Source organism: Aquila chrysaetos, chromosome 23 (genome assembly GCF_900496995.4).
Source record: "Aquila chrysaetos chrysaetos chromosome 23, bAquChr1.4, whole genome shotgun sequence".
Taxonomy (NCBI): Eukaryota; Metazoa; Chordata; class Aves; order Accipitriformes; family Accipitridae; genus Aquila; species Aquila chrysaetos.
In genome coordinates, this window is record NC_044026.1 from 1,029,848 (window position 1) to 1,057,465 (window position 27,618).

Sequence of the window (27,618 nt, forward strand, 5' to 3'; positions counted from 1 at the left end):
GTCAGTAATAAAGCTAGTTCTCATGGGCTTTTTCTTGACTGCAATAGAAAGGAAATGGTGGGTGTTGCATCTGACCAAGCAGTCAGCAGTAAACACTTCCATCATCAAATGCAGCTCTTTTTCCAGTTTGCAAATCTCTTAGCCATTCTTCTTACTTTTAAGGAAATACCAGTCCAGTCCTGAGAAGTAGTTCTGAAAAATTGCATAGCAAATTTCCACATTTAATACTTCCAGTAGAGTCATTTGTCTAACAGCCAGCTCTGAAAACTGAGCCAGGGCTGTAAGTGTTATACTGGACTAGACTTACCCATCAGCATCTATGATAAAAGCAGTGTCAGTCAATCTGGGCCATCACCAATAACCCTGTGCAAATCCATTCCTTTCAAATCATGCTGTCAGTGACAGCTCCATACTTCCAGTTCTTGGTATATATTTCTAATTGCAATTTAGTAAATAATTCTGCAGGAAGAACTTAAACTCAGCTCTCTTTCTTTCTCTGCTATATTTGATTCTGCAGGCACAACAGAATTAAAAAGACCGTTAAAAACTGTACCAACATCATCCCTCTCAAGGGAAAAAAAAAAACCCTGCCAGGATCTCTGAATGCATAAGAACCATGTCAGCAGGTTACGGCTGTAAACAGCTATTCTTCAGAGGAAAACTAATTCGATTTATAAATGCAGTTCATACACGATCAAGCATTTTTAATTAATTTTAGAAAACATGAAACTGGAATAAAGTCTTGGTGGTTATGCTTACATTTTGGAAACCCTGGCACCGTTGCACTGCACTGAACAAATATAGACGGTACAGCCATGCAAACAGCTGTACGGCTGGTTTCTATCAGTCCCTTCCCCACGAGCAGGGCTAATGCAATGGCATTGCTGCTGGTTCAAAACCAAAAATCTTTCCTACATTGGCAGGTTGGTTTGTTCTTAGTGTAATAGGTGCAGATGAGTTTTCAGAAATACTGGATGCATATCTGAAGTATAATTTAGCAACTTTTAAGGTTTACCAATCACTAAGAATAATATGTTCTTAAGTAAGTTTCCTGAGTCTGCCAATTTACGTAGGTGAGTAAACTAGACAGGTCAAATAACTGGCGTGGTTTATAAATAGACTAAAAAAAATCTCCATATATAGAATAGCATCCAGACTTTCTATTGTTTGAAGCAAATGATATCATTATTTGGATGTCTTTCCAGAACTGAAAATGACTAGACTTCGGAAACTAAAAGTAGTTAAATATAGAAATTGCTACTTTAATGAGTGGGTGCTGTGTTTCATTATTATGCTACTAGTATGTGAACAAATGCCTTTCTGTTCTTGGGGATGGGAAGGGGGATTTTATTCCAGTAATATAAGATATTGGACAAAAGCCAAATTCAGATTAAGGGCTGACAGTGTCTTTACCCTGATTCCTCTATGGAAAATATTTTTGATCCACTGTGCAGTGTAACTGCACATATGAGGTGATAACACTGTCCACTGACTTGTGCCTTGCATAAGCCTTTACACTTGTGCAGATCAAATACAAAATGCACAGTGGTTTGCATAAAACAAAATAATAGAATAAAAATTAAAAGAGAAACAAACTGTGCCTTTCAGCGTAGCTTGTCATCACAGACTCCCTAACAAGTGATTACGTCTACTTTGCCAAGTCAGAGTGCTTTCTTCATCACTGATAACTAGAAAACACTTCTTCAGGCTCCTGCAATACTACTTTTTAAAACCACCTAAGTGGCTTCTGTGGAGATACACTTAATTTCTAGGGATGGGGTATTGGGAATAAAGGCTCATGTTAAGGTGTCCCAGCACTCTTACTCTAAAGACCATCATCCTTTTAGATGAGGAATACCATGTTGGATGCTAGATGAGAGTGTGTTGTCTCATAAGAAAAGATAATAGACTAAAATAATATGCATCTCTAAAAGCATGCATTTACAAAGATGGAATCAAGTTTAACAAGATATCAAAACACATTTTGATTTACCAAACCAGATTTTCCTTCAGCTACTTCTCCATCTTCTACCTTTCTCTCAGATTTAGTTAAAAATTCCCATGTGAACAGAGTCAGCTGGTATGAAGTCACCTGAATTTAGGCATCTACATATTCACAGGGTGTCTGAGTTTTTATTATAATCAGGGGAGCCAATGGGCTTACCTTAACTAATAGTAATAATTAATGTATGCACCTTTGCTTACCTTTGTTAATACATTTCCAGCTTCAAACTCTTACTAGACTCCTATCTGTGGGGTTTTTTCTGCAAGCAAACCTGATTCTTAAGTTGACGAAACTGAAAATGGAGTGTTCATGAGCAACACTTTATTGTCCTTCTGTAATCACTGTGGGCCATAGGTGTCAGTTGATGACCATGTGACATTTGCCCCTTTGTAAGATGTAAGAGATATTTTCAACCATGGCTGCACACTCTTCAAAGAGCGTAGTTTGCCTGCAGCATCACCTCTCTCTTGCTAGTGCATGTTCAAGCCTTAGCTGATGATTAAGACAAAATTTGTCATTCCTTTAGGCAACTAAGTCACCTGTCTCAAATAGAGAAGTGCCAGAGAACATTGTTCTTCCTCGTCTGGATGTAATTTTGTTGTAGGAAAAGCCCTCTGCATCTTAACCCTGCTCATTAGCTCCTGAGAGCTGGAGCACATTCATGCAAAGACCTGCAGCTGCTTTTTAGGATTCCCTTTCCTATGGCATTACAGATTCTTCAAAAATAAGCAGGAGTAATAGTTCTTTCTACAGTGGTGACTATTTTTTTTTGTTTGACATTTTAAAATGTTTTAACTGGATTTTCCCATCTTACATTCTAGTCCCTTTCTTAGGTGTCCTGGTTTTGGCTGGTTTCGGTGTTGGTTAAACCATGACATTAGGATAACATATAATCATCTCTGTGTGGGGAAAAAAAGGCAAAATGTAGCTGAAACCAACTTCATTACCTATAAAATATGAGACCACATTCACTGACTTCTTGACAGAAAACTGTGTCACAGCATACGCTGCTTGCTCGGAAGCGTACTGTCTGCAAACAACCTCATGTTGGGTGAGTGGGCAAGACACCTGGACAGTTAGTCAAATATCTGTATTGTATATTTAGGAAGCTTTTAAGATTTACTCTCTGACTGACCCTCTTAAAAGACCTTACTTTTGGTTTTTTTAATGCCTACTATACCACAGCAGCTCCTTCTGGATTCCATCTGGTTTTGCTGGGTAAATATGTGTTTGGATGAAAGCCACAAAATTAGAAATGCTTTTATGAAAATGTGAAGGGTAAGTTCACACTGTATCATGTCTGGCTTCTGCAGTTGTTACACGGCAGTGTCTCGAGACTGCAACAAGAGAACTTTTTAATTTGAAGAGGGGATGGTAAATAGTACCTCAAGTAAAGTGAACATGTGGAGCTGTGAAGTTTCACTTTGAAATGAAACTATGCAGCCTTCAAATCAAGGCCGTGTGCCAGAAAGTTCATATTATCAAGAGGCACAAGCCAGGCCATAAGAGGAAAGTCTTTTATAGTTTCACTTCTGGGAGGTACAGAATTCATGTTTCCCATTGCTGCCTTCAGCATACTTGCTGAGACACACTTGAGAAGACTTTGTATTCTCTTGCCCTTCCTTCCCTCAGCCCAAACATCGAGCACAGGCATCCCAGTCCCTGGGAGCAGTGCTGCTTTTGGATACTCCTCCTCTGTTGACGTTCCCGTGCCCATCGGGACTCAGGAGCTGCTTGCTTCCTTGGCAGCCTGCCTCCCAGTTTTCTCTATACACTCCATCGTTAAGAGGGAGGTGGCACCTGAAACTCCGCACCGATCGATAATTCATAATTGATTGCCACGCGCATTGCTTTTCTCATTGCATTGGGAAGACTGCATTAGGCAGTTGTTAGGAGACCAGCTTTCTTAGTATGGCTGGTGGTAGATCTCTTTGTGTTCCTCCTGGAACCCGTTTCCTCCTCCAGGTCTTTTCTCATTGAAGGATGTGTAGATAAATGGCTCCCCTTGCTTTTGGTGGAAGTGTAAACATTCATATGATATTGAGGTCACACACTAAATTATTCCAGTTGCCATGCATCCAGTCTAGAAAAGGTTCTGGCTCCCATTCAAATATGAAAGAATTATTTCTTAGCGAAATAATTCTCAGAACAGTTGGAGGGAGGATCCACACCCACATCTTTTCCTTCCTCTCCGAATGTGCCAATTTATCTCTCCCTTTCCCTCGCCAGTTAAGGTCTTCACCAGTGGCCTTACTGTCCGGTGCACTGGTAGCTACTGGACTGCGAGCCGGCGGTTTCAGGTGGCTGGTTCCTTCTCCGGCGTTGTGACTCCGGGGACGGGGCATTTTCCAGACCAAGCCCGACGGCCGGCAATCCAGGCCTCCCCTGCTGACAGCGCTCCCCATACTTGTTTTGAATGGTTGTTTATACATGTTTCTAGAGAAGCAATTTTGGCATCCAGGCAACAAATGCTTTCAACCGTTTAAGGACTAAAATGCTGGTTTTGAGGAAATACAACTGTGCAGTCATATTTGAAACCAATGAAGTTACTCTCTGTCTGGTTCGTCAACAGCAGGAGTACCCTGTCCCACTCCTACTTCATTTTTTTTCTCCTTTCTTTTGAAGGAAGCAGAAAAGTAATGTGTCTGAGTCAGGGCCTTATAAACCCAATTTGAAATTAATGTGGGTTTCGACAGCTGAAGGTCAAACGTGGAGGCAGAGGTCCGCACTGGAGGTGTGGGCTGCTCTGGTCTGGCGGTGGCAGGGAGGGCTGCCCCGCGGGCAGAGGCGTGCGGTACGAGGCGAGCCCAGATGTAGTTCAGCTTTTCTGCAAGCTCCCAGACCTTCTCAAACATCTCTTGGTGAAACTTAGCTGGCTCGGAGGAGCTGCTGTGACTGATGGAGAGAAGAGAGTGGGGCTTGTCAGGACAGAAGCCAATGCACAACTGCAACCTATAAAAGTTTATCAAAGAAAAGGTCGGTGTGCGGAGTCTTTTGATTCCAAGTTGCAATATTTTCTTTATAATTTCCGTAATTTTTTTGAGCTGTATGTAAGGAAATGGCCTATATTTCCTGGTCTTTCTGTACTCATAGAACTGTTCTTTGAGGTCTGTCCTTTGGTTGCCTTTGTTCTTTGTCAGAATACCAACCCTTGAGGTGAAGGTACTTGAATGGGCACACAGAGATAACAATTACACAAATGTGGCCAAGATTAGTAATAAATAGATCATCAATGTGTGGAAAGTTTAAAGAGAACTGCATATATGTTTCTGGGTTTTTTAAGAGTTTGGCTGAAGGAAACTGCATTTAAGTTGTCTTGCGTTGGCTGAAGATGTATAAGTACAGAAGTAACTTTGTTTGGGGAGAAAAAAAATTATGAGAAAGCAAGAGGGCAAAAAAGGATTTTGTGTTGGAACACCCACGTTTTATGCTTACTATTTCACATATAGAAAAATGAGAAGGTATTTACACTAGGCAAATATACAAGCTTCACAAACATAGATGGCACTTACATGTTTTCTCCTGCTTGTGTTTAAGTAGTGTTCATGTTCTTTGAACCATCAATCTCATACTCATTCCAGCACAGTAACCCAATGGTATTAAAAGGAGAGTTGGAAGAGCCCCTCTTTTCCCTTTCTGTTTCATTCCCTTTCTCCGTCCATTCCAGCCTAGTTCGCAGCCTACTGGTTAAAGCTTTCCCAGGGGTAGGTGCATGTTTGATTTTCTCCATCAGAGAACTGCAATTAGGTCTCCCATTTCATAGGAGACTGTGCTGACTGCTGTGCTATTGTGTGCAATGAATGGGGCAGAGTAAAGCTGCTCCACTCAGTCTTCCTCTACCCCATCATCTGCTCCAGCTCTGTTTTAAAAATAAAGGAACTGTAACCACATTTTCCAGTAGGTCAGGCTGCGTGAGCTAGACATGCTCATATGGGCCCCTGTGGAGATATCTAAGCTGGTAAATAAAAGAGGGCAGAGAGTGAATGGCAGATACTCATCTGTTCTGGACCGCTCTGTCCTGGTCTCTGCAAGGTAAGTCCGCTCTAGAGATGCCTAGCTTTGAACACCGTGGACCTAAGCGGATCTGTGGCACTTGCCCACAGAGCTGGGGGTCTGTCTCCAGCCCTTCATGTGTGGTAGTTTCTGCCTGATTTTCAGAGCCCAGAGCAAGTCGGATGGAACCCATATGTCTGGGGCTGCACATACTTGTATGCGTGACCAGAAGCAAACCTGCCCTCCTGCCAGCAGGAGGAGGGGATGGACGGGATGTTTTGGTGCCTCCAGGATGAAGTGGAAGCTTTGTAGAGGGGTCTTACTCTGCAAATCCAACTCTCCCCCTTTAGGCTGGAGATGTCAGACATAACTTATGATGTTTGCTGATTAAAGAACACACCTCCAAGAACACAATGATACTTTACTTGGCGAAGGAACACACCACTGTTATTAGTGGTATTAATTCACAACTACATCACTGCAAGAAACACTGAATTACAATTCTATTGCTTGTTGTTAGTAATTAGTATTGATACAAAATTACCAGAAAGAAATTTTATAAATGGCACAAAAGGGCTATTGAGTTGCAATTCTATTGCCTTTCCTCCTGCAGCTGGTATTCAGGTGTAAGCCAATCCTTCCTTACAAGTTTATCCCTTCTTACTCCACCCTCCCACAGCAAGTCTTTCAGGGACATGCCTGGTGGAGAGACCTGTGGGCTCTCCCAAGGGGGCTCCCGGTGGGTTTGTGCCTGCAGGTCAGCATCACCACTGCTGCAGGTGTCCCTGCTCTTGCTCTTAGCATATCCTCACCGTCTTTGTTCTTCACCTAATTGGATGCCCTATTCCTTTTTTTTTTCTTTTCCACCCTTTTATCACCCTTGCACCTCCTTTTCTCTGCCTATACTCCTCCCAAATAAACAACCTGCTCCTAGTTACTTTTTCCTCATCAGTCCCAACTTTGTTACATGCAAAAGTTGGTGTTTCTGACACTATTACCTAGGCAATTTTGGCTCAATATGGTATTACCATTACAGGTGGGTAAATGAGACAGCTTTGCCTCCAAAGGCTGCCTTCTGACCCTGTGGTTCATGTTGGTTACATTTCATTTATGTTACATGTTTTTGGACAGAGTTATCATACTTTAGCCTTGACTCCCCAGCCTAATTCTAATTAAGCAATACCTCAGCTTATGCACAGGGAGCTTGCATACCAGTGCAGTGGTATAACCCGTTTTGTGTTTGCACCATTTGTCTGCTCTTAAACAGTTTTCCTCACACTCAGTGTTCCCATCAGAGGCCATATCTACCTTTGAGGATGAGATTTGGACACTTAGCGTAGGATTCATCTCACCTGAAGCTGGATGTCTGTGCTGTAGACACATCTCAACCAGTTACCCTAGGCTACCTTTCTAATCCCCTCACCCATCTAGGATGAGATTTAGCTCAGATGTCTGAAATAGATCTGATGAGATTCTCTGGATGGTCTATAATAGCAGCCAGATGTGCCTATATTGCAGAAAACTTAAATTAGATTATATAAACCCCATTTCTAGACTCTGCCTAGACTCTGGACTTTTTAGAGATTAGTGGAATTTGGGATCATCCAAAACATGAGCAAGACCTGGAATTGAAGATTTTCTCAGCAGACAACTTCAGAATTGGGGGCTATGGCCAGTCTTCCAACTTGGTTGCACTAATCCTAGAATACCATTTTGCTGCAAACACACTTCTCGCCACTTAACTGCATGTTGAGCAAATCAGGAGAAGCATCTCCCTGTCCTTAGACTTCTACAGGAGATGGATGTCTGCCTGTAAGCTAGTCACCTCCACCCACCTTTACGGTTAAGAGAAAGCAGTAGGCGTTTTCTGGGAGAGACGCAGTTGATCAGTTTAGATGCTAGTATCGGGATGGAGTGAATTGTAACCTGGGACTGACTGTTCTCCCCACTGACCAAAAAGGTTGTCCAGCCAGCTGTCTCAGATCAAAACAACTACAATGGGTTGTCACCATTGGTGTTATGTTCCCAGAAATCTGTTTTTCTCAAGACATAAATAGTTGTGGTACTTTAAAATGACATTGTCTGTCGCTAAGTTTTAAACTGGTTTTTTTTGCATTCTAATTACTGACTGATACATATCCATTTGATTTCCCTTCATCTCAGTTGTATGCCCATGTGTATAATCGGTTTTGACTAAGTTTTACAAGGATCCTTAACAGATTTATTTTTTAACATTAACAGACTTTTAAACCATAATGTTTTATACTGTAGCTTCCCAGTAATGTCAGATTAAATGACAGTGCAATGATCTGCCTTCAAGAAATTATAAACATTCATAGATAATAAAGTAGAAAGTGCTACATGTGACTAAAACCTCTCAGAGTCATCCTATTAGCAGTCAAAAAGTGTAGAAGTAGCAATTAGGCAATAAGGAGAGCCCAAGTATAATCCAGAAGAGATATATTAATGCTGGTCTCAAATGTTTTCCTGTTATGTTCCCTACCTTTGGAGAATCTTCCAGATTTTTCTCTTCATTATCTGAAGAATCTATGTGCATAAAAGGACATAAAATGAGAAAATTTTAAAAAAAAGCTTCCTAAAATTGTGGAAGAAAACAATTGTGTCTCCACATTAGCTGCTGGTATTGTTACAGCATGCAAATTAAAATGTTGGATGGTGGATAGTACACAAACAATAGACCTTGAACTTCTTCCAGTTGAAATAAGCATTAGCAGCCTCTTTTTTTTTTTTTTAACAAGTGCACAAATATCTTGCCGTAGTTCTGATTCATACTCTATTTTCTTCTTAGCAACAGTTTACCAAATTTAGAGTCGCTCTGCTAATTAAGAAAGAAATAAACTTATTGTTCTCCTTGTTGTTTTCTCAGTAGGCGTAATTGAAAACTCACATGACTGTATCTGTCAGTCTGTTACTGTTAGGCAGGGATATACTGTTATTTACAGCTCCAGCCAAAACAGATCTCTAAAAGTTCAGAATTGATTCTTATTAATGGCAGCATTACTTAACACACTGCTCCTTAATGAAGACCTGCATCCTACAGAAGAATATGTTCACACAGGCCGTACATCTTCATGTTGTCCATAAAAATGAATAGAAGGATTCTGAGAAACTGATGCACATTCCATCTGCAAACAGGTTAATAAGAAAAAAACCCCACAGAGACGGTGAGTTTGTGCCCATCCAGTTATTTAACTAAAAAAACGGACCAACCTGAGCAAGCTTCTGGAGTTTATAAAACTGTCTTGGCTTATTATTTCCTCTAAACAATAGCCTAAACATAAAGCAGAGTTCATAACATGACGTAGAACACTGTTAGGTCTGTGAAATAATTTCCTGAATCAAACACCTAACCTTTAAATAGCTCGGGGCATGGTTTCAGTTCTGTGGACCTCTTTTATCCACAAGTAGGCTTATCTGAAAAGCCTACTTGTTTTGTTAAATGTGAGAATTAAACATAAAGCTGAAACAAAAGTACGATAATACATAAAAATACTTAAGATACAGACATGAACCCTTTCGTGACAAGCATAAGAACTTGTTTTGGGAACTTTGTAGCACTGCATGTCATAAGCTCGAGAGCCTGTTGTACAAATACGACCAAAGGAGGACGCAGGCAACGCCCGGTACCTGCTCCATACCTTTTATTCATCTGGCTCCCGGGGAGGAATCCAAAGCCCCGAGCTGCGTTTTCAGGTTCTCGGTAGTGTAACAGCGGAATTGGATACCTGAGAAATGTGACCCAGCAACGCCAGGTGTTGAGCAGGGGATTGCTTAGAGCTGCGTGAGGAATGCTGAGCGTGGCCGTGTTGGTCCCTCTCCGTGTTTTAGCTCCTTGAGTCAGGGCTGGAGGCAGGAGCGGCAGCATCGCTGCCTGCTGAAGCGACGGCAGAGCCGTTCAGAGCACGCGTCTGGTTGTCGGGGCTTGTTCGTACCCGACACCCCCCTTCCAAGGGATGACGTGCTCAAGCTGCGAGAGGGGCAGGAAGGGTAAAGGCACTGTTTGTCCGGGCTGCAGTGCAGCGAAGGATTCGGGGTCCTTCCAGCCAGGAGGGGATCAAGCGACGTGGAGCCTGGCTCTGTACCCTACAGCTGGGGTGCCTTGAGGTGTTATCTGAGGAGCGGGGCACGTGAAAATTGGCAGCCGCCCTGAATGAGGGGCTGTGGCTCCAAGACGTCCTTCCCGTAGCCACTAGAGTTCATCCTCTCTTTTTCTTCTGGCTCTATTAATTATTTGCTGTGGGGCAAAACAGGTTCCGAAATAGCAACGAGAAATTCCTTCCTCCTTTCCCAGATTACTTACTAGGCTGCTGGGGCACTTTCGGGGGTTCAGAACCCTGGGCTTAGGTGGGCCGCAGGCTTGTCTTCACAGTATTCCTAATTATTAAGTTACAGTTATAAAAATCACACCACAGCATGCACAGCATCTCTGCTGTTCAGGTTTCTGAACAAGAGTGACTGTGGCTGCTGCATTTCGTGCAGGCAGTGTGTGCTAGGTGTAATCGGAGCTGGCCTGCCTGTTGAAGTCCATCCAAGGATTTGCATGGAGTGGTGTGTATTTTGTGACCCATATCTTTGCGGCCCAGGCCAAGGTGGTTCTGGACAGGCAGGAGAGATGTAACTGCAGCCATCTACTTAATCTAGGTCTGACTTCCAGGTCACAGTGGTTGGTTGCTAGCGAGTTTTAGGTGCCTCCAGAATAAGCGGCCATTGAAGAGGAGAGGGCAGGAGTTTGGCTTATGATTTTTAACATGATACCTACGTCTTCCTTTATGCCCACCCATAAATATTTTAAAATATAGCAACGATTTAGAGCACGCATAGAAGGATGTGCTGCATTGTGACCTGGGACTTAGTCCATATCCCTGAAGAATCCAAGCAGCTGTGCTTCTGTGATATGATATCTGTTGCATGTGTCTAAAAGATGCGTGAGATACTGCTCAGCATGGAGCTGCAGTGTTTTGAAAATGTGGAGGGAAATTAATAGAGTAACATTATATTTCTTGATGCTGATCTCCAAGAACTGGAAAGCCACTCACGGCTGCTTCTAAGCGTAGATTAAAGAAGTTTCAACTGGAAGTCATAGATCTGATCCTGGTCTTTGCTTGGGCAAGTTCTCAGTGAGTCTGCTAATCAAAGGTTATAGTGCTGTGCCAGGTATTGTAGCTGATACCTCTTAACCTTCGTTTTATGTGTGTTCTGGTTTGCAGGGTGGAAAGACTTACACAGGACCATGTGGAGGCAGAGACTGCAGTGGAGGATGTCAGTGTTTCCCTGAAAAAGGAAGCCGTGTAAGTAACATTTTTTCCTGTAAAACATTCTTGATGGTACTAGTTCAACACCATTTGCTATAGGTGGACTTGCATCAGACTGCTAAGAGTATTCAAACAATTACTCTTTTTCAAGAAAAAGTTATTGTTTCATTTTACTTTCTCAAGAGCTTGTAGATTTGAAGAAATTCTGTTATGAAATATAGCAGGTTCTTCTCTCAAAGATCAGGGCCATGATGAGCTGATCGGATCAGAATTTTAGGGACTCTGTGCTAGAGCATCATGGGTTTGTGTGACAGTGCTGAATGAATATGGACAAAATCACTCAGTAATGTTCTTGAAGTCTTTCTAAAGAAATGGTAAATTAAAAGATACTGCATACATGTGATTTCCATTAAAGCAAAAGGGAACCAGGCCTGCAAAACCTGAAATCCCTGCTGGGAGGGAACTGCTTGGGACTTCTGGCGTTAGGTTGTTGCTGATAGTCTGTTCTTTGTTTTGGGGAATAGTGAGGAATGAGGCAGAGGAAGGGAGATGGGGTGGAGGGGATTAGCCACCTGCCACAAAGAGCTCTGAGAAATAGGGCAGTTCCTATCCTGTATGGCTTGGAGCCCTGGCTGGCAGGCTCCTTCTGTACAGCTTGGTCTTCTGCAGCTGAGACGGTGACTCAGCCTTTTCCATCCACCCATCTCTAAGAATAGGTCAGGCAAGAGATGTGGCAGCAGGTCATATGCTCGCTCTGCTATCACAAACCTCATTAAGATTTTTTAGTTCTCTGCCTTCCCTCCACACAGCAGGCCATCAGTTGCCGTTCCCATTGCATTCCTCAAGCTTGACTCCACGTCTGAGCGGAGGAAGAGGTGGTAGGAAAGTCACAGTGTAGGTGGGAGGCAAGGAACACTCTTGTTTACCGCAGAAGTCACGATGTCTCGGTAGAAGTCAGATGATCCTGGGGTTACCGTGCCATGAGTACCATAATGGTTATATTCCCATCCCCTGACCATGATCTGCTCAAGGTCTGCTTTCCATTACAATAACTTAATGGCAGACTGATGAAGCTGAGGACAAACAAGCCCTCCCCTGAGACGCAGCTCACAGCTTCTGCTGGGGCTCCCTCCAGCTGTTACTGCCTTACCCTCCTCATCCAGCACATGAAGTTTGGCAAGTGCCTCCTGCCACTTCCCTCCAAGGGCACTGAAAGTCCAGAACTGATGCTGTATGAAATGGCTTTAAGTATGACATTATTATGTCTTTTTCCAGTGTCTTTTTTTTTTTTTTTGGTTCTAAAAGCAAAGCATGGATGTACTTGTGCTTGTTCTCCACCAGAGTTCGTGAAAATATCAGTTGCAAAACTACCAACTTCTGTGACTGAAATATTTTTCACGTTCCTTATTGACTGAATAACCTTTAATTTCAAGTTGCCAAGTCTGCAAGACAAAAGAGGTAGCTAAACAAAAGTAACTGCATAGGTTAGAAGCTGAAAATGTTAAATTACCAGAGTAGAGAACCAGTCAGGTGCCACTGATGAGAAGCTCCCTGTGAGTTGCTTAGTATCTAGATTGGGAGATAAGGGCAGATTTTATGTACTTGCTCGCCACTCTCACTTTTTGATTTATCTCAGGGAAGTAAGTAACCCCAGTAACTAATCACACTGGCCTCCCTTTAAATAGACACTAAAAAAGAGAAAAGGAGGATGTTACAAAACATAAATTGTATTTTGCTACTTGTGGTTAATTTTGCAAGATGTGAAGGAGTATCAGGGAAAGTGATTTAAAGAATTTTATAACACTTAAAAAATTGTATTTTAACTCTCTGAAATGATACACTTCATTCTGAGTCAGCATACACTGCGTGTATTTTGTGTCTGCTGGTCTCTTCAGATGTCACAACCTCTGTTAAACATCTGGTTTAAGGAACAAGATTGGCCTTTAGAGACTAGTCAAATTTGGCATAGCTTCTGGTCTCATGCTAATCCTCAATGGGAATATTTATTTTCACAAAACCTCTGTATAATCTGGCACGACACGCATTTTCTTTTTGAGGTGACTCATTACATGCACAATAGACGTACTGCGTGTTCGCACTTGTAAGAGTGCCTGAAGCAGTCTGTCAGAGCCTGCTTCTGCAATGACTCTCCACCTCGGGTGCAACAGAGCTGTCACTTGCAGGGCATCTGGAAGGGTCCGCAGCCAGCTGTCAGCCCTACCATCCCCTGGAAATTCACCTTCTGTTCATGACAGGTCTCTCAAACCCAGGCAAACAAAAGAAAGCACTTTCTTTGGATTGCTGCTACTGAATGCATATCAGAAGCTGTTGAATGAAGTACATTTGTTGGAGTGGTAAATACAATTGCAAGGTCTAAAGAAACGCCTACTTTTTATTTGTACGTGCTTCTACTTCATTTTCTGTTGTTGCTTCAGTTACAGTCTTACGGTACAGCATTTAAATAAAGACGCTTCTCTTTATTTGTTGTCTTAATCCAATGGCTTTTGTTCTTAAAAAAGTGGTTTTTACAAAATATGCCTACTGATATCTTCTGGGGGCTCTGTACTAGCGGCAGAGAGGCACTGTCTACAGGTGTGAGATTCAGCCAGGCTTTGGCGATTTGTGCCAGGTCTCCAGCGCGTGGCAGCTGGAAGCCCCGTGCTTCTGTCTACACTTCTTTTGGTTCAGGACTGATAAGGGTAGGCACAAAGGCACAGGAGAGTTGAATCGCGTTTTGTACGGGCAGTTTCTAGAGACAAAAGGCCACCTACCACAAATTAGTGCATGCACCTAGCAGGCTTACCAGAAAGAGATATGTGTTTTTAGTTTTTCCTCCACTCTTTTTTGGCTGGGCTCGGCCCTGCAGCTTTCCCTGGCCTCAGACACAGCTCGGCAAATTCCGGTGGGGAGAGGAAAATGAAAGAGCAGAAGCTTCATCTGCCCGCTGTGGCAGTGGGGGAGCTGCTGCAGCAAGGCGAAGGCAGCGGCTGACCCGCAGCCTCCTGCCTCTCATCAGAGCTGCTCCCCGGGGCTGGGACGACACCTGCGACAGGCACTTTCTGCCTGGTTCCCAGGAGGAAAACGGGTCGAATTCAAACATTCAGAGAATCATAGGACGTTGCTGATAACCATGTTTGCAGTTCACAGCAAATGCTGAGCTGTTGCTTGGAGAAGTTTCTCTTTCTTGGGCCACACAGAATCTCCTTGACGTTCCCACCTCCTGTCTCGCTTTTCAGTTCACAACTTTGGAGGAAAAAGAGTAAAGGGAACTTCTTCCATAAGCTGGGTTTTTTCTAGTCTCTAATGACACTCTGGTCTTTGTTCTTTTTCACTGCAGCCTAGTCATTTTACTTTAACCTAGGCGCATATTTATTCTTAGCTGGATACGAATATCCAGTCTATCTAATTGTACCTTGCAACTAGGGAAGTGGTTGGAGCTGGGGCTGCAGGAACCGAGCTTGGGGACCAGCCTTACCCTCATCTCCCCTTCTCACAGCTGGCAAAAAGCTCAGCCAAGTTCCAGCGAGCATGGAAGCTCCTGCAGGAGTGTCCAAATCCACGCAAAAAGAAACCATGGTATAAGCCTCAGTGGAGGGCTCAGGGTGAAAAGGAAGAGGAAAGAAAACAGACTCATCTTCTCCCTAAGATGAGACAGACTCATCTTCTCATTTTCTCCCAAGTCAATTTATCCTAAGTTGTTCTCCTAAGACAACAGACTCATCCTCTCCCTAAGCTACATGTGGAGAAAATACTGTAAGGAGTACCCAGGTGCCTGGCTAAGAGGGAAAGGAGAAAAGGGAAGCGCTGATACGGTATTGAAATACTGTTTTGAATGAAACAGAAACCCCGGACTAAGGGAAAAAAACAAATGAAAATCTTCTGGTTTCTTTTTCCTCTAGATTTTTATTGCAACTCCTAAAATTTTGAGATTTATAGTTCTTTGCAAACCATATATTGGGCAGAATACAATATATGCACCTTTAAAATTTGTTAAACATTAATGCACTTATGTAGGAAGCGATAACTCCTTTCAGTACAATGGCCAACTGTTTGACCTATTGAAGTTCATAATCAACCTCACTTCATAATCAACCTAGAAGGCTTTGTAGAAAGTGGAAGTGAGTAGAAACCTTTTTGATCTTTCTATAGAGTGAGAAAATGCACTCTATTGAAATCTTGCTTTGTACTTTCTGTCTGAGTCAAGCATCTAACAGTGCTCGAGCCATTTAGCCATTGTTTTTGCAAGGGGCTGGGATAATGGAAACTGTGAAATGGAAAGACAGCTTTGTGTCCTCCAATAAAGGCCACTTTTGGGGAATGCCTGAACATTCCTTTTTAACCAAGAGTGCATGAGGGTTCACTGTAACTCCTTTACAGATATCTGTTGTATTGCTTTTGCTAATGCAGTCGCCAAGGGTAAGCTATTACCAGTTCACCTATAGTCACTTCCGTCTGCTTTTAGGTGCTATACCATTGTGAAATCTAGTGTCTGAACTTCACTTACAAGCATTTTCCATACAAGTTTAAGTCTTAACACATGGAGTAGATCTAGAAGATGTTTTTCTTCATAATTAAAAAAAACTCAACAAAATACAACACTTAAATATTCTCAAGACAATTCCATTCTTATATCTTAGGGAAATGTTTAAATCCAATAAAATAATTTTATCAAATGTTAGTGTAATTCTTGAACATCACAATTAACTGGCTTCTAAGCTGGTATAATGGCAGTAGTTCCTTTGTAACTCTTTGTTAGTGTAAGCTGATATATCTGATGAAATCTGATATTTTACTGTTTATACAAAATAAGAACATAAGAAGCATCTTCTCGAATTAGACCAGTAATTCATCTAGCCCACTACTCTGTCCCCAACAGTGGCAGAAGGAGATGCTATTTACGGGGAGCACAGGAGTCTGGCAACTTTCTGCAGTCCGTTTCCCTTGTACCCAAGATCACCCTATTTATATGTTCCTTCAGTGTCTGCGTTTCTCCCTGAATTTGTCTAATCCTTTTTTGAAGCTGCTGAACTGCATCTTCACAACCTCCAGTAGCACCAAGGAGTTCACTACTCAAATGATATAAAATCACTGTCCAACCTGTTCTAAGCCAATCTCCCCCTGGTTTCATCAAGTACACCCTATTTCTAGTACTGTAAGATTTGGGAGGGAGCAGTTCTGCATTTACCTTATTCCCTGCTTTCCTAATTTTGTAAATGTCAGTCATATTCCCTCTCAGCTTTCTCATGTCCAAAAGGAAGAGTCGCAGCCTTTTTAGGTTCTCTTTTGAAGGCAACACTCCAACTTTTAGTCCCTTTATTCTTCCCCCTCTTCTGTTAGAGACCAGAACTGTACACAGCACACAGGATTGTGGGTGCACCAAGGTCTTACTTAGCAGCAGATTGACACCCTCTGTTTTCTTCTCAATATCATTCCTGATGCCACTCGACACTGAAGCCTATCTGCCCACCCAGTTTGGTGGATTCATTCTGGATCTCCCAGCACGGGAGATCACCAGATCCTCTCATCCCCCATCGCCAGCATGGCACTGAACAACCTGAGAGAGGTTAGGATCATCTACGGACTTGGATGTTTCACGGTTCAGTCCCTTCTCTAGCTCACCGTTGAAGTCTTTACTAAAACCAGTTCCAGCCCCTGTGTCTGAGAAGACCCACTGCTATTGCATCTCCATTTTAAAATGTGACCATCAAGCACTGTTCTTTTCCTCCTATCCTTTAACAGCCTTCAGGAAGAGAGCACCTCTCTCCCAACCCCAAGGGAATTTATTTTAAAAAGCTTTGGTGAAGTACTTTGTCAAAGCCATTTTGAAAATCCAAATATATTATGGTCACTAAGGCCTGCTTTACCATGCTTATCCTTGTGTTCATTTATTGTATTCTTTAAGGTAGAATACTGCCTGCCCAAGCAGGAAAGTCAGACGGTTCCCAGGGTCTCCTCTTGGGCCTCTCTTCCACACGGGAGCTTGGTTGGCACCAGCCCGCCAGTGCAGTGGCACTTTGTAATGATGAGTTACACACCTTGGCCAGCAGTTCTGCAGTTTCATATTTGAGTTCCTTCAGAAGTCACAGGTGAATGTCAGCCACTCCTGGTCACTTAGTAATGCCTGCCTTATCTATTTTATCTACTTCCTTTATATTTACCTGAAATTAACCTGGCTTAAAGTATAGCTTGGATTTGGGACCTTCTCAAACACCTTTAGCAGTAAAGACCTATGCAAAGAAGTCACTAAGTTTCTCTGCTATGGCCTTATCATCCCGGAGTGCCCCTTATAAGCCTTTGGCATCATGTGGCACTGCTATTTCCCTCGATGGCTCCTTGCTTTTCTTTAAACAACTTTTTACTATCGGCTTGATGATCTTCTGCAAAATATTCACATTCTTTTTTAGCCATCCTAGTTGCCATTTATTCTTGATCTGGTTTTTATGGGATTTTCTGTTCATTTCAGCAGTTTTTTAAATGCTAACCTTTTTCCCTACAATAGCCTCCTTAGCTTTTTTTATGAGCTATGCAGGGGTTTTATTGAACTGTTTTACTTTCTTTTTGATATGTGGCACATAGTTTACCAGGACTTTTAATACAGTGTTTTTGAAAAGCCTCCAGGTTGCTTTAGGCTTCTTGCCTTTTTGACTGCTTTTTCAGGTTTTTGCTATTTTTGTGATTTTTATGGATTTCTCCTTCTTGAAATTGGATATCTGTGTGATGTATTTGTTTGGCTTACTCCATCCCACTACAGCATTAGGTTCAGTTATATTGTGAAGCTCTTACACAGGAGTTCTCCCACTGGTATCTCTTTAAGCAGGTCCTGTGCAGCACTCGAGACTAAACCCAGAGCAGCATCTGTTCTTATGGGTCCCAGGGCCCACCGTGCTAAGAAGCGATCAGTTGCTGTGTCCAAAAATTTTATCTGCTTACCTCAGCTGGAGGAGGCGTTGTGCCTGACAGTACATTGGTAGTTGGATTTTGCCAATATCGCTACCTGACCCGGGTTTGCAGCTTCTCTAATTTCACTGAGTATTTCATGATCAGTCTTTAACAGGGGAGTCCTAAATAAAAGCTAAATCCTACCTTTCTGTTATTTCCACCTACAAGGATTCCCTAATGCTCCCCTCTGCCCTCAGTAGTTTTTTTTTCCTGTTACACTTTGTTTTAGCCTTCACATGCTGTGCCGCTACCCTGGCTGTATCTCATTTTCTATCACTCCTGTAAAGTAGACAGCCTAGCAACTCCGTATGCCACTGATTAGCCTCCTTTCACCAGTGTGAGATGCCTGTTACATCAGGGTTGTCATTTGTTGCCAAGTAGTATAATTCCATAATCCTATTTTTTAGATCTCTAGCATTGCTGTAGAAGTACCTACAAATTTTGCCCTTTCTCTGTTGCTAGCGCCAGTCAAGCGGCATTGTAAATGGTGTTATTTACCTTCCCTATTTATTGCCTTTATGCTATTCATTTCCTCCCTTGCCTTTTCAGGAATGTATTGAACATTAGCCGTGTCCCTCACAAGTTCATTCAGCCTGAACCAAGTGCTCCACCATGGCTGTCAGTCTTCCCCCTGTTTCTAGTTTAACTATTTCTCTGTGAACTTTTTAATTTCCAGTAGTAGCAGCCTTGTTCCGTTTTGACTGAAGTCCAGCCCATTCCTCCTGTGCAGATTTCTCTTGTTCCAAGGAGTTTGCAAGAACTTCAGTCTCCCACACAGCAGCCTTGAGTTAACCCCCTAGGACATCCCTACTCTGCTTTCCCTCGCCAGTGGTATAAGATAGATCACGGCCACCCGTTCCTCCCTTCTCCCAGACTAAATACCTATCTGGACATCTCGTGGGCTCTGCTACCTTTGCACTTAGCGGGCCTTTCAGTCCTCTCAGCTGTTTCAGATCCAGCTATCTGTGTCAGATAATCAAACCTCCCATTACCATCACCTGCTTTGTCCTCTCCTGGAAGATTCACTCTGCTCCAGGAGCATCTTCACGCCAAGCGGACATTATAATCAGCTGGAGGTTAGAGTTTATCAGAGATTTGATCCCTCTTTCCAAGCTGATTATCCACCTTCCCTCAGACTGACATCCTCTAAATACTTGTTTAGTCAACATCAGTGGTTTTTTTGATGGTGGCCATGTGAGGGCGGCCACAGCAGAGATGGGACTGCTCCACCACATCCCAGCAGGCCTTGCCTATGGACCTGTTTCTCTCCAGCCCAGCCACTCTTGCCTCTAGAGAACAAATCCAGGACTTCTGCTAGGACCAGGGGCTGCACATACAAAACCTGCCTCCTGCATCAGCAATAACACACCTCGTACTCTCTCTGCAGCAGACTGAGTGGTCTCTGCTCTGTTGCTCAGCTCCTGCGTACATCCTGAGCTCACAATTTGTTAGCTCTTGAAAGTTATGTTAGTATAACTTCTTCTTTGAGAGGTGAGTGGGACTGCTTTTCCCTTTCCCTGCTCTACCCATGTTAAGCTAAGTAGCAATAAGGAAGATCTGGCCTCACTGAGGTGTACCTGGGAGTCATGAGGAGAAGGCAAGCCAACCTAAGCCTCTGTATACAGGCTGATGCAAGCTCATCTCTTGTGCAAGTTCCTCCACTGTAAGGGTCAAAGAACCACCTTGCCAGGTCATATACCCGTCATACATCCCCAGGAAGCCACTCAGCAAACACCCAAGCATGAACCCACCACGAGAAGAAACCCCACTGATCACGCAAGCCAAAAATTCACAAAGCTTCCGTGCCTTGCAGGGGCCTGCCCTTGCTTGTCTTTCTCTTTTTGTTCTTGCCTTCCTGAGACAGAAATCCTTTGAAAAATGTCCTATGTGCTCTCCAGTGTTTGCCATCTACAAAGGCTTGGGAGTGAACTTGGTCATGTATCTTCTGAAATATTGTCAGATTCTGCACTAGAATGGATATGAAGTACCAAAAAAAAAGATGCTTCACAATTTCACATTGCTTCATAGGCCAAGGTTAAGTCTCTGGAAGCTTCCATGGAGAGGAGCTGCCCTCAGAGGGGAGGTATTTGTAATGGCAGCAGATTCAAAAGCAGAACACCGATAGTACAAATACGCATGATGCATGGACAGAAAGGCACCCTTCATTATTTCAGTACTGTAATCAAGTCTGGTATGGTACATTGAGATTTAATTTTCGTTTTTTCTCTAGTCAGGGTAGTAGTGGAGAGCAGCTGACTGGTGACTGCAAAAGACAGGAAAAGAAGAGTGTTACCGTAAAAAAGTATTTAACTGTGAAGCTAAATTCTGCTTTCAGATACAAGAGTACAGTTCCCTTTTACACACACATTTGAGGGTACAGTTTCAAATGCTTGCTTTTGTTTATGTTTATACTTTCAAAACACTGCCTTACAAGGTCTTGCCAGCATACATAAATCCCTAGAGTCTTGATGTTGTTCCATAGGCATCTAAATCTTGGGCTTAAGGCTTAATTGCATGAACTGTGAGCAGTAAATAGGCCCATAATCTTTAGAGTTAGCTACTGAAGGCAGGCAGGGTACAGGTTTGCTTGATAGAACTTGAACTTGAGTCAGTCTGAAACTTAATGCCTAGTTCACGACCTAATGTTTTATTTAGTGAAAATTGCTTAACCTGGGCTATGTTGACCATCAATCAACCATGTAGCTGGATACTCATGTTGGTTGCTAATTGCTGTTCTTTAGTACATTTGTCCTGACATTTTTTTGAGTGAAATATGCATGTTTCCTTTTTTTTTAGCTCTGTTTATACATGTTTAATCAACATCAGAGATCTTTTTGAACTGGTGGACGGAGGTTAGATAATTTTCCCATAAGCAAGAAGCAGTGAATCCTCCTTCCATATACGCATTCTACGCAAAAACTGAGATTTGGGAAGAGTCAGTGAAAGGTTTTCCTCAGAATCTGTTTCAAATACAAAATATGTAAGAAAAAGCAGGGTGTTTTGTTTCAATACATGCAGGAATGCAATTAAATTTTCATGCCAAAATCACATTTTCATTTGTAAATGTTCACAATGTTGTAAAGAATGTTTGAAAGATAAAATAAACTCAAATGGAGTCTTTCTCTCAAATCAAACAAATTAGGCACATTGACCACAAATTATTTTTTCCCTCCTTTTTTTTTTTTTTGCTCTTTTGCAGAGCATTTCTGCTTCAGCCAGATAGGAAACGTTGTTTAATTCCATAAGTAGCCTTTAAAAATCTTATATATTTGTAATCTAAAGGACTACAGCATTGTCAAGCCCATCCCACACTAACAAATTGCACTCCCTGTCTTTTACTCCAGCCCCGAAAGCAGAATTCCTCCAAAACTTTTTCAAATTAACTGTACAGGAGAAAAAGAATGATACTTGACTGAAAGACAGTCGAAAGGACACATCCACATTTTTACTTCCATTTTCAACTTCATCTTTTAAAAGCTCCCTGGATTGATACACATTATCTCCAGCAAAATAAGTACAGGTATGCAGCACTCACACAGATAGTGCACTTTAAAGCCCATTGACCTAGGTTAGACCTGTGGAGATACTTCTCCTATGAGCTTTTATCAAAAACCTTTGCAATCTCAGCTGGTGTGACGAGAGAACAATTCAACAGCGTTGAACAAAGCTCAAGAATTAGTGTAATCAATCAAAATGAGTACCAAGGTTGTAGTTTAAACAAAATTATGACTGAAGAAAACGTACTGGATTAACTGTATTTGTAAAGCGGATTCAGTACTTGTGTTTGAAATGACACCCTTTGATACCTTTTGCATTACCTGTGTATTCCATTGATTTATGGGCTTGTTACGCTCAAATAAGAAGACAAATCTTATAGCAGTTTGCTCATAAATTGAGAAGGTATTTCACTGTTAATTTAGGAATTTATTTTGAGGGCAGCATTTTTAAGAGTGTATTTGGCCATCTGCATATCACAAATTTGAATGACAGATGGAGAAAAAAAGCAAGAGAAATCACAGTCAGGAATCGAGGACCATTTTATTGCAGAAGATCAGACTTAAATTTAACTGTAGAAAATTTAATTGTAGTGAAGAAATAATAGAAAGGAAACTTGTTGGAGATGAGTAGTGCAAAGTTAACTTTGGTCGCAATAGCTGATGCTGGGATAGAAACCCTTTGGATGTAATTCACAACCATTTAAAAATATTACCATACCTTTGTACTTAAACAGCAAATTTTTTTTCCTTCCTGTCTTCCTATGAAATACTGAAAGTATATTTTACCTTATTAGAAAATAGGTACCTGCAGTTAAGCAATTTCATGACTGTCTACTCTCTGTAATCTTTCCACTCATTCTGGTCAATAGTGTCTGCACAGCACAATACATACTCGTGTATCTTTGATATTTTTGGTTGGTTTTCACATATGAATTACACTTCATCACAGAAATGAAATGCACCGTCAGCATTGTTTTAGGACAAATATACTGTCCTAAACTACTGGTTAGACCTTCAGGCTTTGACTTCTGACAGTCAGACAGTGCAACTACTGTGCAAAAATATTTTTTGTGCTTTTGGCCAAGTTTTGCAATTTCTGCTTTCTGTGAGCAGGATTTTAAAGAACGTGCAGCGGGTGGATCATAGGCTTGCTTTGTAACAGGGTAGCTCACACAGGCATCCAAGGGGGATAATCCAGGTCATCTTTTAGTGCTTAAATTACACTCTAGGCAGCGAAAATGGTTTCTCATGACATGTGTCCAAGGCTTTACAAGTTTCTCAAATGGTGGTTGTTTCTATTTTCTGTATTTTTGTCACATGGGAGCAAGTAACATTGACCCATTTTCCTTTTGTCTGCTTTGGTAAGTACCAAACTATTAGTGGAATCCTTTGAGTCTGACCTGGAGAGACCAGGAATGTGGGAATGGGCAGGCTGTCATCACGAACAGTATCTGCCGAGGCAGACCAAGCCTCTTCTCAGCTTTTTCTTATTGAGTCTTAAGAGAATAGATGTTCCTTATTTACCTCAGTTTGTACGTAAGGTTTCCAAATACTTTTCAGTGTCTTTGCATAATGACTGGGGCTGTTGAAGTGTATGTAAGTGCTTCCATTGCATTGATCTGGAAAAGGATGACAAGTGTTAAAATATCTTACAGTTAGATACTCAGTTTGGGAGCATGCAGAAAGAAGGTCTTGAAGGACAGAAGTCTGTGTTTTAGGCATGGAGAATGGATCTAGATAATGAATAAGCTGCAAGCCCAAACAAATAAAACATCTGTGCAGCATTTTTTCTCCCACAGGCTAAAATTATTTTTCTATTAAAAGATTATGTTAGTCTGCTGGTTTCCTTTTTGTCTGGTATTATCATAGGTGTCCAGAAAAGAAAAGCTCTTTGGGGTTTTTTTCGTTTGTTTGGGTTTTTTTTTTCCTAGTATGGGTGATGGTTGGTTGATGAAATTCGGTGTCTAACTGTTGCTTATTTTATTAGTTAGCAAAACTAATTTTTGCAAATGTAGTATCACTGGATAAAGAGATATTATCAAGCTGTATAACTTGTTTAAAAGTGGTTTTATTTGGCCCCAAGGTTGTTGGCAAAGCATAGTGTCAGTGTAAGAGTGAAAAAGAAAGTTCTTGAGCTCACTATCCTCCCCGGTACACATAGTGCTTCACTCCATTCAGGGTACAGCAGCCAATATAGTCTTTCTGTCCAGTCTAATAAGGACTTGAATATGTCTGTATTATTCTCTTCTGATCCAAATACTCCTTTTTTTCCCTATAAACCACCTCTTGCTTTTGGCTGTTTCTCAGTTTCTAGATCCTCTACTTCCCTATTATTTTTATAACCTTTCTATTACCTGTTCCCAAGCACGCAACATCTTTTCCTTTGCCATGTCACCAGCCTTTTTGTGTTAAAGGCTTCCCGTAAGGGACTTCCCTTCTTGGTAGCCTGGAAGAGGAACGGGAGAAGCCGTTTTTGTGAGATGAACCCTTCCCCCCCGCAACGCGGGGTGCCATGGTCTTCACAGTTGGCTGAGCTCGGCTGTGTTGGGATGTGAGCTCCTTGGGGCAGGAGATGTTTGCGTGTGGCTCTTTGTACGGTACCAGGAGCATTGCTAGCACTTCCACGTTGACGGCAGAAGCAGCACGCGGCGGGGCACAGCCAGCTTCTCTCCAGTGGACAGGGACTTCAGCAGCACAGGGCCCAAAGGCACCATTTATGTTCATTATTCCGGTATTTAATGAGGGCATGCACTGGCATGCAGGTTTACGGACAGTACGTGTTTTCCACAGGAAACTCTTGAGTTCAAATATGACTGTGCTGCTAGTGCAGCGTATCCCTTACCACCGTGCGACTAACTCCCTTTCTGTTACAGAGCACGCTCCTCCATGTGCTTGGCACAGATGTGCAGCGTAACACCATCTTGCATCCTTCTCCACAGCTTTTATTTCACTTTATTTATATATTTGCTAGGGACTTTGCGTGGTGGCAGAGATTGTAGGGACCGTTCCCCCACGATCAGTGTGCCCTGCAGATGGGACAGGCTAAATTGCACAAGCCCAGCCTCGTCCTTCTTCGAGCTGTCCGCACGGAGCGGGGCTGCGGGATAGGTGAGGGGTGGGTTCCCCCTGTGTGACAAGGGACAGCTAATGGTGCTGTCCCTTGCAGCCCCTCCACCTTAGCCCCTGCCATCGGAGCAGAACCAGAGGAAAATGTGCAGGCTGAGGACAGATCCATTTGTTTTTCTTGTTGTTACAAAGCCTGACAAACCAAAATGCGGAGTTTGCGCTCCGCTAGCTCATACCTGGTGCTGCCAGCGAGGTCTTGACTGCACTGTACGGCTGCAGGCACGTAAAAATGCTGAGGGTTGCCTGAGCCACAGCTCCCCGTGCAGGTCCTCTCTCTCCTCAGCTGGCTTCTTTCTTTCAAACAGTTGCAGAGTTGGTTTTGCTAAATGACATAAGGTTATAATAAATCAAGTGAGAAGATTTGTGCTGTGCTTCCTACTGTATGGGAGAGGTCCATATGGTTTAATTACTTCCTCTGTACGTCAGATATATGTGTATAAAATCTCTGAAGTCATGTGTGACTGCCAAGATCCTATGGTGTGGTTTGAAACATCCATGCAGCGAACTCTCGAATGCTGCAGATGTGCTATGAAATATAAATGTAAAATGGAAGAAGTCAGTTTATCCAATTAAATAACAGCGTTAAAATTAGAGAAGTTGATGGAGAGATCCAGAGCTCAGCAGAACGGAGAAGGGGGGAAGGACCAGAAAGCTTTCTCGAGGAGGGATAGAGTTTTATCATCAAAGGAGATGGGAGAAAAACGCTACGCCCCCCAGGAAGACAGCAGAGCAGCCTGAGGAGGAAGCATGTCTAAGAAAACCACTTGGTGAATTGTAAAGCCATCTGAAAAATGTCGTCGTGAAATTTAGCTGCTGCTAACAGCAGACCTTTGGCCACCATAGAAAATTTGGCTTAAAAAATGAGCCGTTCCTGCGCCTGCAGGCAAAAACGCAGAGGAGGGTAAGTAGACCGTGTAGACCTGTAGACCCAGGATCATGGATGGTCCGTGCACAGAGCAAGGCGCAGGAGGCCCCAGTGCAGCCCCCAGCAGGTCGCGGGGGTGCTGGGGCGGCGGCAGCCCTCGCCTCCCTCCCCTTCTCTTTTTCCCTCGGTCCCCACGCGCTGCCCGGCACAGCTCGTCCCGGCTGGGAAGCGTCGGGACTTTCTCTGGGCAGAAAGGCGAGGGGGGAAGAGGAGACGCGACGGTGGTTCCCCAGGACGGTGGCTCACTCTCGGTGCCCCACGGCCGGCGGGGGCACAGCCCTCCTCCCGCTGCCGGCCTCGGCGTCTCGGCGGGGAGCCGCTCGCCCCTGCACCTGTACAGCCATTTTCTCAGGGCCCGGCAGGCGTGGAGTGGCATATTTTCTGTCTGGCGCGAGGGCTCGAGCGTCTCTTGAGAAGGGGAACGGTATGTGTTGGAGTGACGTTGTTACGGGTGCCGGGCACCTCCGCGAGATCAGGCACCGCCGGGGCCCGATCTGCAGCGGTGACCTCAGTCAAGTGTCCTGGGGAACGGGCTCGCTTCTCGGGCCCGCTGAGCCGTCGTCCTCCGCCTCGGGCCTCTGAAGGCGCCTGAGCCATTCCAGACAGATGGAAGTGGAGAACGGGTCTGTTGGAGTTAGTCTGGATCCGTGGCTGCCACCAGGGCCAAGGAGGCGGGGGTTGCTTCGTCAGGAAGGATCAGGGAGCCCTCGGACCACCCCTGGAAGCGGCCCTGACGCCGCCCCAAGGAGCCAACACCGACAGCTTGGCAGGACACATCAGCCCGTGCCCCGCTGCCGTACGTGGTGGGCAGAACAAGAAAGATGGAGAGGGATGGGGGTCCTCCCCGTCGGGGGACAGAGACCCTCCTGTCCCCTGCATCTCCCTCCTCAGCGTGCCCAGTCCTTGCTGGAGGGACACACGGCTGCTACCACAGGAGTACTCTCCGCTCTCGTGAAGTCCGTACACAGCCGTCAGAGACAGACGTTGCTGTCACAGTAACAGTTTTATTAAGTAATCGTTTCTGCTAGCCGGTGCTAATTGTTTCAGTCATGTATACATTTAATCATCAAAAATCCTCTAGATAATTTCAGGGTGTCCTGCCTAAGTATGACAGTTTGTCTCCTCATGTTTACCAAAACTAAATAAACGCTAAATACCATTCTCAGTAAGTACACTTTTTAAAAAGATTATTTTTATCTGCTTAAAAAGCCCCAACACTCTGGTATAAATATACACATCACATTGTCTGCCGAGTCTGTGGGCTCGGTGCATTTACACAGCTGCAGTATGGCTTGCTGTTTACTCTCCCCCTCACAGACATTGTGTTCTGCCTTCTCCCTGTAAGGATTTTCCTTCTCAATCTATTCTTAGTTGTAGGCAGAGACTTATCCTGATTTATATATGTTGTGTAACTTAACTGACTTCAAAGATGTTTTGTGTGGTGTAAACCAGAACACCGACTGGCTGAATAAACCCTCCTGCAATAACGCGTAATTGTAAAGCTAAATCTGTTCCTGCCTCTGTCTCCTAAATCAACAGGAGTCCTTTTCATTCTTGTGGGTTAAACATACTTCTCTGCCATGTATTTACAATCGCTGGAACACTCTTACAGCCACTTGTGAATCTTTTGCTTCAAGAGGAGATCTTTGATGCAGAGATCTTTCATACTGTAAAATCTCTTTCATATTCCTAATTCTTTAAACCAAATTCTGTTGAAGATCTCGGGAAATGTATGGAGTTAGAGGCTGCATAGCTGTTATCCATGCCTGGTGGAATACAATTTCTTTTTCAATTCAGTTAAAAGCATTCCCATAATGAAATTCAATACCTAGTATTAGTTTATAATTGTTCATCTACTCC

At 43.2% G+C, this 27,618-nt stretch overlaps 1 protein-coding gene across 2 annotated transcripts in view; it reads left to right on the forward strand.

Moving 5' to 3' along the window:
• COL4A2 (collagen type IV alpha 2 chain) overlaps positions 1-27,618 on the forward strand; it is a 145,614-nt gene that overhangs the window by 31,503 nt on the left and 86,493 nt on the right. For both annotated transcript variants that reach the window (XM_029998713.1, XM_029998712.1), the window contains exon 4: positions 11,227-11,307. In XM_029998713.1, the coding sequence (XP_029854573.1) occupies positions 11,227-11,307 (81 nt within the window). The remainder of the gene's footprint in view (positions 1-11,226; positions 11,308-27,618) is intronic.